General features: G+C 41.9%; 1 protein-coding gene across 1 annotated transcript; it reads right to left on the bottom strand.

Annotated features, from left to right (window-relative positions):
• Positions 1–1,134: 1,134 nt before the first annotated feature.
• LOC130248779 (calcium-binding protein P-like) lies at positions 1,135–2,523 on the bottom strand. Its single transcript, XM_056482788.1, has one exon. It carries the CDS (start codon positions 2,521–2,523, stop codon positions 1,135–1,137), a length of 1,389 nt encoding a protein of 462 aa, XP_056338763.1.
• Positions 2,524–14,171: the final 11,648 nt, after the last annotated feature.

Here is a 14,171-nt window from a genome sequence, read left to right as displayed (position 1 = left end):
GCTTCTGATTGCTAGTGGGCAAGGCTTTCCACTGAAGCTGGAAATTACTCACATTATCAAAGGCTCAGTAGCTTCTGTGCCTTTTACTGTTTGGCAAGATTTTACTGTCATGAGAGGCTGAATTTTCTACGGTTTTTGAGAACAAAGGACAAAAACAGGAAAGAATCAGAAGAAGAAGACTCTCGAGTGCTACAGGGGATTCCAGTCTTCCATCTCTCTCCTGACAGCCAGTGCCAGGCCAGCAGCAAATGAAATGGAAATCATGCCTTTGTTTTTTCTATTGTCAATGCATGAACACGTAACATGCCACACGATGGCAGCACAGGCTGCAAAATGCAGAGTTGCTGCACCCAATAAAGGGCACAAACAAAAGATTTAACATTGAAGCTCCTGTCTTGCAAGTGCTGAGGGGTAGGGTATCACTGAACAGAACCAGCTGCAAAGTGAGGTTTTCCTGTACACAAGTCATGTCTGCACAGATCACTTTTCTAGTAAAGACCATCTTTTTGAGGTGATGTAGGTATTTCTTCTCAGAGTGATAAGGAGTTTATTGTCTCTAGTGACCTTTTACTTTCCCACTGCCCCAAATTTTCTGCGCTTTCTTTAAACAGAATATTTCATCTCAAGCTGCACTGCTGCACTCTGTGACCTGCTCCATCTGCACAGGGTGAAGGCTACAGCTTAGCAGGACAGGGCAGAGAGAGGTTCTAGCAGAAATCTTGGCTTTCCACATACAGCTGTCTCTGGCACCATTTCAAAGATTTCAGGTTTCAAAAGGAAAAACAAAATGAACCTCAGGAAGGAAAATAAGCTGTAATTTTGAAAACTGATTGAAGGAAGGCTTGGGAGCTGCGATGAAGAAGGGCTTTGGAAGCTGACTGAACAAGGTGCCCTTCTCTGCTGCCTTTTTAACTTCTCCTTTGATTTTTTATTTCTTTTCTGTCCCAGAAATCCTGGACTTGGTGCTCCTTTTTAATCTGCCAGTGATTAAGCGGTATCTAGCAGACAAACACACACCAAATGAAAATACAAAAGCCACAACACTTAGAAAATGAAATAACCATCTAGAAACAAAACTGGATACATCACTTTGTCTGGATGTGGGATTATGACAACTTTTAATTCTATTTCATCCTAAACTGATTTTGTGGTTTGTTGCTGCAGCGTTAAGCCTGCGTTTCGCTTGTTTGCAGCAGCCCAGGATGCAGTTTGGGTAGGAGCTGGCTGTCGGGAGCTTTTCTCCATCTGCTGCTGCCATCCTGAGGCCGGTCCCCGCAGCGCCCCGAGCCGCGCATGCTGCGCGCTGTGCCGGGATGCGCGGGCTGTGCCGGGATGTGCCGGGATGTGCGCGCTGTGCCGGGATGTGCGGGCTGTGCCGGGATGCGCGGGCTGTGCCGGGATGTGCCGGGATGTGCCGGGATGCGCGGGATGCGCGGGATGTGCGCGCTGTGCCGGGATGTGCCGGGATGTGCCGGGATGAGCGGGCTGTGCCGGGCTGTGCCGGGATGTGCCGGGATGTGCCGGGATGAACGGGCTGTGCCGGGATGTGCCGGGATGTGCCGGGATGTGCCGGGATGTGCGCGCTGTGCCGGGATGTGCGGGCTGTGCCGGGATGCGCGGGCTGTGCCGGGATGTGCCGGGATGTGCCGGGATGAGCGGGCTGTGCCGGGATGTGCCGGGATGTGCCGGGATGTGCCGGGATGAACGGGCTGTGCCGGGATGTGCCGGGATGTGCCGGGATGAACGGGCTGTGCCGGGATGTGCCGGGATGTGCCGGGATGTGCCGGGATGAACGGGCTGTGCCGGGATGTGCCGGGATGTGCCGGGATGTGCCGGGATGTGCGCGCTGTGCCGGGATGTGCGGGCTGTGCCGGGATGCGCGGGCTGTGCCGGGATGTGCCGGGATGTGCCGGGATGCGCGGGATGCGCGGGATGTGCGCGCTGTGCCGGGATGTGCGCGCTGTGCCGGGATGCGCGGGCTGTGCCAGGATGCGCGGGCTGTGCCGGGATGTGCCGGGATGCGCCGGGATGTGCGAGCTGTGCCGGGATGACCGCACTGTGCCGGGATGAACGGGCTGTGCCGGGATGCGCGGGATGTGCTGGGATGTGCGGGCTGTGCCGGGATGACCGCACTGTGCCGGGATGACCGCACTGTGCCGGGATGAACGGGCTGTGCCGGGATGCGGGGGATGTGCCGGGATGCGCGGGCTGTGCCGGGATGAACGGGCTGTACCGGGATGTGCGGGATGCGCGGGATGCACCGGGATGCGCGGGATGTGCCGGGATGCGCTCTGTGCCGGGATGAACGGGCTGTGCCGGGATGCGCGGGATGTGCCGGGATGAACGGGCTGTGCCGGGATGAACGGGCTGTGCCGGGATGTGCGGGATGCGCGGGATGCACCGGGATGTGCGGGCTGTGCCGGGATGTGCCGGGATGCGAGCGCTGTGCCGGGATGAGGGCACTGCACATCCTGCCTGCCGAGGGACCACCCCACACCAAAGCCTGGGTCTGGTGAGATTCATCGCAGTTTCAGAGGCGGCCCAAGACAATTTTTTATCTTAATTCCAATGAGTTAAACCAAATTTCTCTTTTAGCAAGCACTCAAATTTAATGTGTACTTTTAGTTCGAATTTTTTAGGCTGAGACCATGCAATTATTGTTTTTACAACTGGTGTAGTTCTTCTCTTGATGAATATAATTATGCCAGGCACAATCATTCTTTGCATTTTCTGGATAGATTATCTGTCTGTAAGTGTTATATAACTCAACACTGATTATCTTCAGGTCCCAAATGCTGTTCTAGAATTTGATAGGATGAGTACATCACCTTCATAGCTGCACACTGTTTCTAGTGTATGTTTTGGTGATAGGAAAAAGCCTTGAAATGAAGTTGGATAACACACATGGAGCTGAGTGATGCCAGCCAGGTGAATGGACACTGAGAGACACAGCAGGAACTGGGAATTGTGACTGTTAGGATAACAAAAGGGCACGATGCCAGCTATGTAGATGGGCATGGAAAAGGAGACAGGAGTCAAAGACTCTGGAGCTAGAGTGAGACAGTTGCAAGACTGGCACATGGGGAGACTGTGAGGGTATAAAAGCCATGGGGTTCCATGGTGGGGGATCCTCCTCAAGGCACCAGCTTGAGCTGTTTCTGTGTTATTGCACTGTGAATAAATGACTTTATGGAATGAGACATCTGGGACTTTGCCACGGGAAACCTGGGGTCGAACTGCTGAAGAAACCTGGTCTGACTGTGTGAGTGGGGTGTGTGGAAAGCCAAATGGAGACCCCTTGTGTCACTGGAGACTCCTGCTGTAAAGGGGCTTCAGTCTCAGCAGTGAGAATCTTGGCATTGGGAATGCAAATGCCAGAGAGGCTTGCGAATGGTCAGACTGGGAAGTTTCATTAAAAAGTTTCTATTACAGCTCACAATGACAGAATGGGTAAAGAGATTGAGTTCAAGGTGACATTTGCTCCTCTGTTCAACTCTGAATCCCTCTGTGTCAGGGAAATAATCTGCTTTGGCCCCAATAGGAAGAATGAGTGTCAAAATGTAAACAGAGTCCTGTTTATAGTCTGGATTAGTGTTAATGTAGTCCTGTATTGTGTTTTAAAATCAATTGCAGAAATTTTAAATGATGAACCATAAAACTAGTTAATTATTAGTAATAAAATTGCTTGTTTTAAACTAGTGTTGGTCTTCTAATATGAAACACAATTCCTTTAACTGTTGTCTCTGACATCCTTTTCATTGTAGCTGCAGTGTTTTCTTCTTTGTGTAAAACATTAAATGAACTAATTGCCTAAGAAAGAGCTCATCTCCAAGTGGCTCACTTCAATATTTAATTTTAAATATTTTCCTATTTAGGATCAGTGGATTTGTTCAGGATGGAGCTTTACTGACAAGAAGCACAGGGTGGAGCTTTAGAACATGCACTTTCTATAGGAGGATCCAAGTTTCCCAGGTTCTCTTTCAATCAATATCTGCCACCAGGATCCTCAAAAAACTCTGAAAAAAAAAGCTCAGCTAAACTTCTTTCCTGAGATCTGACAGCAGAAGAGATGAAAATGTAGCAGTAGAAAGTTGTAGGACAGAAGAAAGAGAACTTTCAAGCTCTCTGTACTTACTGTTTTGGAGTACATTGAGCTGTAAAACTGATTCAGGATCTTTATCCTGTGATCTGAAGTTAAACCAAGGATGCATACAGCTTGTAGCTAAATGCTCTTTTTAAAACTTCCACAAAAAATACATTAAATATGGAATTCTAATGTTCATTTCTGCACCAGTTTCTTTGGGAAAACTTGAAGGGCTAGATCTAGTGGAAGTCAGTTCTGGAACTATTACATCCCCTTAAGCATGAACTTGGACAAGTATTTTTTATCTCTGTAAGCACATATGGCTAGATTTGCATTAATTTTCATTGTTTGTTTACTTGTTTTTCTTTAAAAAAAACTTGTGATATGATTTAATTCTTGCTTATAGAAGATTTCTTAGGTAATAAATTGAGAAATGAGCTTGGAGAAAATCAGCTTGTACCACATTAGTGTAAATATTATAATTAAAATATTAATGGCTTGTTGAAACTTTAAAAATTATGAAAATCAATGCAGTAGAGACATTCATTTGTCATATATGAATATTAGGATAAGAGGAGAAGCCTATATTACCTCAACTAAAATAGAGAACAAATCTTTCCCTTAGTAGCAACATGAAATAAAGAAACATGAAGTATATGAATAAACATTTTACATGAACTATAATTATCATTCTGAAGAAAAAAAAGTCATGTTTCCCATTTTAAGATGAATGAAAATATTTACACTCCTACTAGTACACGAGAGGAACAGTGTAAAAAGTAGCACCATATGATAAAATCCAGGTGGAATACAGAGGTGCTGCTACATCTGTTGACTGGAAAAGCATCCAGCTGTGTTAGGCAGTGTTGTACATCTGATAATGCTGTCCTTCACCTTTCAATCCAATGTTCTTTTGCTTCACTTCTGTTGTGGCTAACCTTGATAGGCAGCTAACACAGCTGCTTGCTCACACCCCTGCAGAGGGCCAGGGGAGAAAATAAGAAGGGCAAAAGTGTGAAAACATTTGGGTTGAGATAAGGACAGTTTAAAAGGGAAAGCAAAGGCTGTGAACACAGCAAAGCAAAGCAAAATAAGGAATTAATTCACCACTTCCCATTGGCAGGGAGGTGCTCTGCCATCTTTGGGAAAACTGGGCTCTATCGTACATCAGAGTTACTTGGGAAGACAGATTCCATAACTCTAAAAGTTCCTCCTTCCACCTTCTTCCCCCAGTTCTGGTCAGCTGGGATCTGCTCTCCTAACTGTGCCCTCTCCCAAATCCTTGTGCACTCCTAACCTCTTCACTGATTAGGTGGGATGAGGAGCAGAAAATACCTTGATTTTGTACAAGTCCCGCATAATAATAACAAAATCATCTTAAAAAGAACAACAACAACAGAAACTTATCAATGCTAATTTTATCCCAAACCCTTACCATAGCACCATACTATATTCTAGCCAAAACCAATCCAACTTATTTAGAGTGCACACTCTGAAGTTTAGCCTCTTTTTGTTTGTTACCTGCTTGTACAGGGTAAGTACAGTCAGCCTCTGACCTATGAGTCTTACTATTAGCTGGAGTAATTCAGACACTGCAGTCTTTGGCTACAAAGCTGCTACCAGCCCTCTCACAGGAATGAAGGATTGAGGCAAAGAAAATTATCTGCTGCGATACAAAAAAGCATAAATACTCTTTCCCCAGCATGTCACACCATCTTAGCCTTTGTTTCAGTGGTGTAAGTTCACTTCCTAGAGCTTCTCAAGCAACTGGAATAGTTTATGCTAATATCTTGGTGAAGGAGTTGGTCTAAGCCACTGCTGTTGTAACTGGTTCATGTTCACTGGGAATTGACTCAAGAGATGAATACTGCAAATCTGAAAGAGCACAAAACTTAGAGAACTGCCAGCTTGCTCTTCTCTGCATTTGCATCTTAGATAGCAATGAAGTTCATGCACTCCATTCTGGTTTTTCCTGTGAAGCTCAAGAGTTACTTCTTAGCACTAAGAGGGATTTTTACCATAATTTTTCTTTTGTTTCTAGTCTTCATTTCCTCTGATAGCTACTATACCACAATATTATTATTTGATATATGAACATTATAAAGAATTTGGGATTGCACTTATTGGGAACAACACTGGAAAAAAGTGATACAGGAGTTCTGTCTACACAGCACAGTGCAGATGAATAGGAAGAGATCTGTAAAGCAAATTGCCTGGTTTTGAGGGGGGGTTCCCACACTAGAGGTGTGTCAGGGGAATTCGTGCTCAGCTATGGCTATTCTCATCCCACTGTGTGTTCCTGTGTGTTTCACTGCTCAAGGTGAGGGCCAAAAACCAGGATAATGAAAAAGAAAGCACAGTGGAGAAACAAAGAACTTTGACAAGCTAGAAACAGAGATTATGTTGATGATGTGTACCTGAGCAAGCCAAACTAAAGATCCACCCTTCAGCTTCTGAACTCTTGCTTCCAGGCATTCACCAATCACTTTTGTAGTTCGGTGTTCTGCAACAGGTTGTTCACTTTGAAGAGCTTAATCTTCCTTAGAGTTTAATCTTCCTTTCATATATGATTTTCTGATGATTGTGTTGGCCCAGTTGCCTCACAGGACATTGTATTTTAATGTTCCTTTCCAGAAGAGTAAATTCAAGACTCATGTCTTTTGGCAAAATTAGCTTTACTAGGTGTCTCATGTGGCAAGAGTCAGGTTTAGTTGCTCAACATTTCTCTTCTTCTATTGCATTTATGTTTAATCTTGTTCACAACTGAGTCACTGTTGAGGGAAATTTTGCAATCGTTGTTCTTTGAGAATTTTTATCATCATAGCAATTTTGTTGAGAGCCAATTAAATCATGTTGGTAAGACATGTTTGGACAGTAAAAGGAAACTGCCTTGTAGCAGCAGAACAGTATTCAGTAAGAGTGTCAAATCACATCAAGTAACAAACCTCATGAACAAATATATGAATTTCAGCTTGCTTTTTAAAGCAGGTTCCATGACCCAAAGAGAGGCTAGGAAGCAAGTCAATGTAAACTAGATATTTGTACATCTGCCAATGGATGAAATGCTTTTAAATGTATTTCTCTTTTCTTTCTCAATACTCATCTCATTTCTCCCTTCTTTCCTCTTTCCTTTTCTTTTCTTTGATTTTATTCATTGAGCAACTAATAATTCTAGCATTTTGAAAGGGTTGCTGAAATGTTTTCTCTGCACATTTCATCTTATAACATTTCTTTCCTGTGCTTATCTGGAAGTAAAGAAGAATTTTATATCAATCACAAAGACAAATACATAGGAAATACCATTTTGAGAAAGAGAAAATTTTAATTTCAGAATATGAGGAGAAGGAGACAGTATTATTCCTGTAAATATGAATAATTTCTTTCTCAGTGCATTAAAATGGTAATGAATTTTTTTATATTAGTTCAAAGATATAGCTGATGCAATACTTCAACTTTTTTTTTAACTTGGCTTGAAAATTGTTTTGAACAACTCATATTCCCACAGCCATTATCTGCACTTAAGCTAACTAGTTTTGATATGTGCCTTTTGCCTTGATCTTAACTGCTTTTAATATTCTCTTCATTCTTAATATGATGCTATCAGTTGTCCTAGATTCTGCACCTACTATGTCATCAAAAGTTTTCTGTGCTTCACTAGCAAGGTATTCACCAGTTTCTGCACAGCTACAGACTTACAAGTTGATCCAGACAAACAGATCCCCTTTTCTTTGTGCCTTTGAGTTTCACAGCCTGGGGTGAGTATGACCTTAATTTAAATTATATCAACAAATTTGTCACTTGATGATTTTAAAATTTTAAACCTGTCTTCTTTCTGTTTTTTATTGCAACGAACCTGTCTTTCCATGTGGAGTGACCCAGATAAATGTGGCAGCTGCTGCTGAAGGCAATGAGAAAAATATTACATCTTTGTGTATCTCTAAATTTAGTGAAATACAATAAGAAGTCCTTGATGAACCTCATGCAACAGGAATTTAGGGATGAGTTCTTACAGTGTCAGACAGAAGAGAGGTTTATGGCAGATGCCAGGTCTCTTATGCTCTTGACAAACTGCTGGCTCGTCCATATCTTGCATTGGGCAAGAGTGCCCCAGTCATCAGAGCAGTTTCTACTCTGACATTTCTTTCTAGAGTGCTTTGACATAGACATCCAAGTCACCCCCACTTACTCCATGCTGGTGCAGTTCTTGGACCAGTTCTGGTAGCAAATTCAGCAAACTGAATTTGTTTAGGAGGAAACTCAACCAAAATCTCTGCTCTGTGTATACATTAAATACAGTCATCATTCCTAATGATGATATAAAGCTTCAACCAGTGAACAGCCCTCAAAGGGCCTTTAATCACAGGAAGAGGATGTTCCAGTCAGAGAACCAGCTTAAATCTTGGCTGAGGTCACCTGAAATTGCCCTAATCATCCTCGATGTGTAAGTAGAGGTCTTGGCACTAAGCACTTTAACCTACTGATCCAGTGTTGGTGTGACAGATTGTTTGTTAATGAAAAATTAATCTGGAATTCCTGCAGCCCCTGCAGGATTAGCCTCTGAGGCTCTGGTCACTCGTTCATGGAGTGTGCAGGGTGGTTCTGGAAAACTCACCTCATGCCAGCTGTTGGAATTTAAACAATATTTTGAAAGGACATGGTTGCTGCCTTTTAACCAAGCAGAAGACAAATAATTTCCAAATTTTCTTTTTACTCCATTTCAGTCCTGTCTTACAATAATTAACTTGTGCAAAAATGCTTCAGTTTATTTTCAGTAAAAGGGTTGAGCATGGTTTCAAATTTAGGTCTGTTTTCATGATGCTTAGAGATCAATGTTCTCTCTGAGTCAAAGACACATTGTATGTAAATGCTTATTAAGGCATAAATGTTGATTTTTTTGCCTATATTTTGTTGCAATGGTCCATAGGGAGGAAATCTGTGCTCTGCATATCCTGTGATGGATGTAATGAGTATGGGTCTGTTATCCTAATGTTCAAAAAGTCAATTAATTATTTGCATTTTTTATCTGAATTCACACACACCATAATATATTTATACTCTATCATAACAATAGCTGAATAATATTCTGTTTCCTGTCTTTTGCAGTTCCTATTTCTACCATACTCTTGTTCCCATCCTTGATAGAAACAACTTTCAGTCATAGCTGTGGTCCTTGCAAGCAGTAACAGCCCAACATGAAGAGCTTCATGCACAGATGTCAGGAAGGGAGTTTTCTGTCAGTCAGGTGTGTGAGACTCTGTACTCACAGATTTTTATGTACATAAATTTATGTGGAACTGATAGCCACCATCCCACACCTGGTTAAAAGTCCACAGTTGAAAACATACCTGCAGTTTCCAGGACCAGCTGGTTGCACAGGTTATCTCCTGCTTAAATCAAACTCTGTGTTTCAGCTGCAATAAAAACAAATCAGAAGTTTATTTTGTTACAACACCACCCATCTTTTTTTATTTTTGTTGCCAATTAAACCACTTCTTATCTTTTGAGCAGAAGTAAATGCCTTGCAAGTGCTTAATTGCCCAACAGCTTTCAGGATCCATCCTCCCTGTTAAAATTACATCAAAGACATTCTTCATCCCACCTACATATTATCTTTTTTTTTTTTTTTTCTTTTTGGATATATTATTGTGTGCATGTATATGTCCCTGGAAAAATATACAAAGCATTTAATGCTATATAATTTCTATAAGTTCCAAACTGTTAGGAGTTTCAGAAAACTGTATCGAGTTTCAGAAAATATGTGGTTCTGCATTCTTGGCAGGCATGTATCACATTGCTGGCTGCACTGTGCTCTTCCCTGCAAACCCATTTTCAGGAACATTATACAGAGCTGTCCTGTTCTCCCAGGCTTGGCACCTCCTTTGGTGCCTGCCCATGGATCAGCAGCAAGGGCTGTTTAGCTGGGATACAGGCTGGCAGCAGTGTAGAGATGTGCTCCCTCCCTACAGGGAAGGATGGAAAAATGGAGGCAGATATTGCTGCCAGGAACTCCCATTCCTGCCAACAAGTTATCCTTTAGTAAGCATTTCAGCTGACCTGTCCTCTCACATGTTCCTAATTGAAGGGGTGAGTGAATACTGCAAAAGTGCTGAGAGCAGATGATGTGGGTTTTTAAACACTCTGTGGGGTACTTGGAAAGAAATGCATACTCCTCCAAAAAGTGATGACTCAGACATCTTCATATGGAGTATTATATCTTAGTCTGATACATGAGTATTGAGATAAGGTGCCAATGCAAACACCTAACAGAAACTAGAGCAGCTTTTGGAAAAATATATACATATTTTTAATAATAATGATGAGGGAAATAAGGTTTCATCTATTTAGTATTTACACATTATTTCATCCGAAGATAAGTGAGTTTTACAGTGAATAAAGAGGCCATAGCTATTTCTAACATCTTCCTGTCATCATTTCTCTGGTAAGCCTAAACCATGCTCTTTTTCCATTTTTTCCTGATATTCAGGTTACAGAGCAGTGTGATCCATGCTATGCTGTCACCAGTATACAGACAAAGGAGATAGCTATTCTAGGAAACAAATTATATAAAACATCACTAGTTAGGATGTGGGGGGGGGAAGATTTTTTTGTCCTAAAGCTAGGACAAAATAAGTTTAATATTTTATGAAACAATTTTCACCCCTTACAATATCTGTAAGATAAAAACGAATGAAGCTAACACTGAAAAAGTTATGGTTGTTTGTAATGCTACCCCACATAATTTTCATTTTGATATTGTTATTTCCTTCATAATTAGTAATTGCAAAATATTGTCTGTTGTGTAAGTTTTTACTGGCTGTTCACAGCACTGTCAGTCTGGAGTTCTAGATATCAGGTTAATTTGAGAGGAAATAACTAAAACCTTAGCTTCAGTAACAGAAATCCACTGGTTATCAGCAAAGGTTTTTTTATGTTACTACAGAATTTATCAGTATCATAATAAAATTATATATCCTTTGATTACCACCTAAAGGCTTCCTGTATTTGCTTTATATTAATGTTATATACTTAACTTCTTCCCTTTAGTTTTGTTACTGCTGCAGTTACTGATTGAGCTGTGTACAAAACAAAACCCAAGATATAAGATGATCTTAAAACCATGTGTTAGGAAGGCAAGGAGAAGGTGCCAATCGCTTTTGTGTTCTAGAGCACAGGTGGATCATAAAACCTCATCATACACTCTTTGATCTGGTCAAATTACAGCCTCATTAGAGTGGGAGGAAAGAGTTGGGATGCTTTATGAGCCTATTTGATTTTTAGTATTTATGTGATAAATTTGTCGTGGTTTGGTTGTAGTTATGGGCTGGCTTAATTATAGGTTGATCCAGCAAAGTTACCTGTATTTAAAGAGTTGGGTAATGCTTCCTTGTTGGCCCAAGACTACTTTCAGTCTAATAATTTCAAGTGATAAAGATCATTTGCATTGAAAATCTAAGTTGCTTGGCATTAGGTGGAGGCTGACTTTTTTCCCAAGAGCATATTTAAGTTTAGCTCAAAAATCTACTACTTTCTTAGAAAGTAAAAAAAAAAAAAAAAAAAAATCACATATATGTACAGACACAACCCTTCCTGTTCAAAGGTTTCAGTGTCTTTAATTTTTCCAATAGAATTTTGGCTGTTTCCATGGGGTTATTCTACTGTCAGGTATATGTCTGTTGGTATCATACCTGTCCCATTTGATCAAATTGTGAGTCTGATTTGCAATTTGCAGACAGCCTATGAGTGTCTGTTGGCTCATATGCAGAGAATCACCTTTCTGAAAAGTGCTTTGCCTAAGGATCTTTGAAGTTGACCAAGGCCTTCCTTTTGGTTGCCACTGTAACCATAGGCCTTCTAACTGGAATTAGGTACAGAGGTGGGATTCATTTGACCAAATAGAAACCTTTATATTCAAATTGAATGAATCCTGATCCAAAACTCCATTTTCTAATTCTCTGCTAACTAGAAATTCACGGCAGGATGATTACCTCATTTGTAGATGTCTACATTTTTAAAATGTAAGTTATGCTAAGTTATTTGCCCTTTCCTCACAGACCCTCTACTGGCTTGCAGACAGCTCACTCAGATTCAGATTACACAGAAGCTGGACTGCAAGAAGAGAGTGCAAATTGCAAAGAGGTGTTTGATATATTTAAAAAAAAAAAAAAAAAAAAAAAAAAAAAAGACAGAATTTATCTTTTGAGAGGTAAGAAATATACCAGCATTCACACAGAGACATGTCCTGAGGCCAAGGCTGAGAACAAAAGCAAAGGGTAAGAGAAAGCTAGGATAAGAAAGGGATCTGGAGGCTAGAGCTAAAGAGGAAAAGTCCCAAAATAGTAAGAGTAGGCTGAGATCAGAGAACAGAACAAATTGCTTGGGGAATTGCTTGAAAATAAATAATGTAATTTCTCCATAACATATAAAGCTAGTAGTTTGGAGTTGCAGATTTCTTCAAAGTGTTTGCTGATGGAAACCATTACATACTGAGTTTTCAATGTGCCTCAGCCAAAATAAGACTCTAGGTGTTTCAAAACAATCTATTGCTTCTGTAGATCTTGTTTAACTTTGCTGGTCGTCATTGTTACATGGGCAACTTTAAATCCAGCAAATCTGATTTTTACACATAACTGGGTTTTTTTTATGTCACAGATTTATCTGAAGATATTACAAAAGACTGAATGGTCACCTTGTTCCACCTGAGTATATACTGAAGGGTAATAATCAATAAATTTTCAGTGGAAATCAACAATAATTCACGGCAAAACACACACTGTCCTGTTTAAAATAAAGATTAATCACAAAAGTTGTAAGGCCAAAACAAAAGCCATAGCAAACAATGACAGATTTTATGGTAGTCTATTTTCAGTAGGAACTCTGTTAGACAAGCTGGTGCCCTTCTCATTTCACATTTTTGTTCTAATAAGAGAGTTCTTTTAACCTAAAACCCTTGTCTTATATTCATTCAGAAGGCTCTGAATGGGATTAAAAGAGCAAGAACAGCATGTTGTGTAACAGTCTCCTGATTAAAGAATGCTTTGCCCCCTTACTCTCCCCCTAGGAAAATACATAAAACCAGGAAAAATGCAAGATCAGTGGGAAACTTTGAATCCCATTTTCATTGTTAAGCTAGTATAGCCCCAACTTGAGGTTGACTGAGGTTGAGGTGACTCAGTTTCAGGTCTTTTTTTCTTTCCCCTCCCACCAGTTTCTCCACAGCTCAGTTGCCCCAGCACAGTGGATGTAACCACCCTGGATCTCATGAGTATGGAGAGCACACAAATGCTGAGCTCAGCTCCTTGGTGCTGCCTGCTCCATGAGGCAGTATGGAGTGTCACAGACCCTCACTCCTTCTCTTCCTCCTCCTCTTACAGCACCAAAAAACACAGGGCTGGAAAGAGGGGCACCCTTTGTATGGGCTGAAAAACACCAGTGGCATAAATATTGACAAGGAGTGGATATTAAGGTGTGTTCACTGCCCCCAAAGTTAAGGAGGTGCGCCCTCAAGCACTGTGCCTGCTGACCCTGAGCTGTGCAGAAGCACCAGGAGGAAGCAGCGAGTGGGTGACAGCAGTGGGTGACTCTGCCTCGAGGGACAGACAGACCCAGGTGTCAGTGTGACCTGCTCTCTGGACAGTTTGGCTATTTACCCACAGAGAACTTACAAGACTAAAGAGTAGACAATGTGGGTGTTTGCTATGCATCCCCTGACCAGGAAAAAGTGCATGAGCCTTTCCATGGGCAGCCAGAAGCAGCCTCCCACCTACAGACTCTGGTCCTCATGGGCATTTTAACCACCCTGATACCTGCTGGAATGGCTTAACCAGCAGCTTGGCAGAATAGGACCTGGGGCTCCTGGTGGATACCATCAGTCAAAGTGCTTTGGCCACAAAGGAGCCCAGTGACATTTTGGGCTGCACGTGGAGTGTTGCCACCTGGTCAAAGCAAGTGATCATTCCCTTCTAATCAGCACTGGTGAAGCCACACCTGGACTGCTGTGTCTAGTTCTGGGCTCCTCAGTACAAGCAAGACATGGACATACTGGAGACAGTCCAAAAAAGGCACAAAAAAAAAATGAAGGAACTGGAGC

This window comes from Oenanthe melanoleuca, chromosome 2 (assembly GCF_029582105.1).
Source record: "Oenanthe melanoleuca isolate GR-GAL-2019-014 chromosome 2, OMel1.0, whole genome shotgun sequence".
Classification (NCBI taxonomy): domain Eukaryota; kingdom Metazoa; phylum Chordata; class Aves; order Passeriformes; family Muscicapidae; genus Oenanthe; species Oenanthe melanoleuca.
Note: the sequence above shows the minus strand (reverse complement) of the source record. Positions and strands in the feature narration are given on the sequence as shown.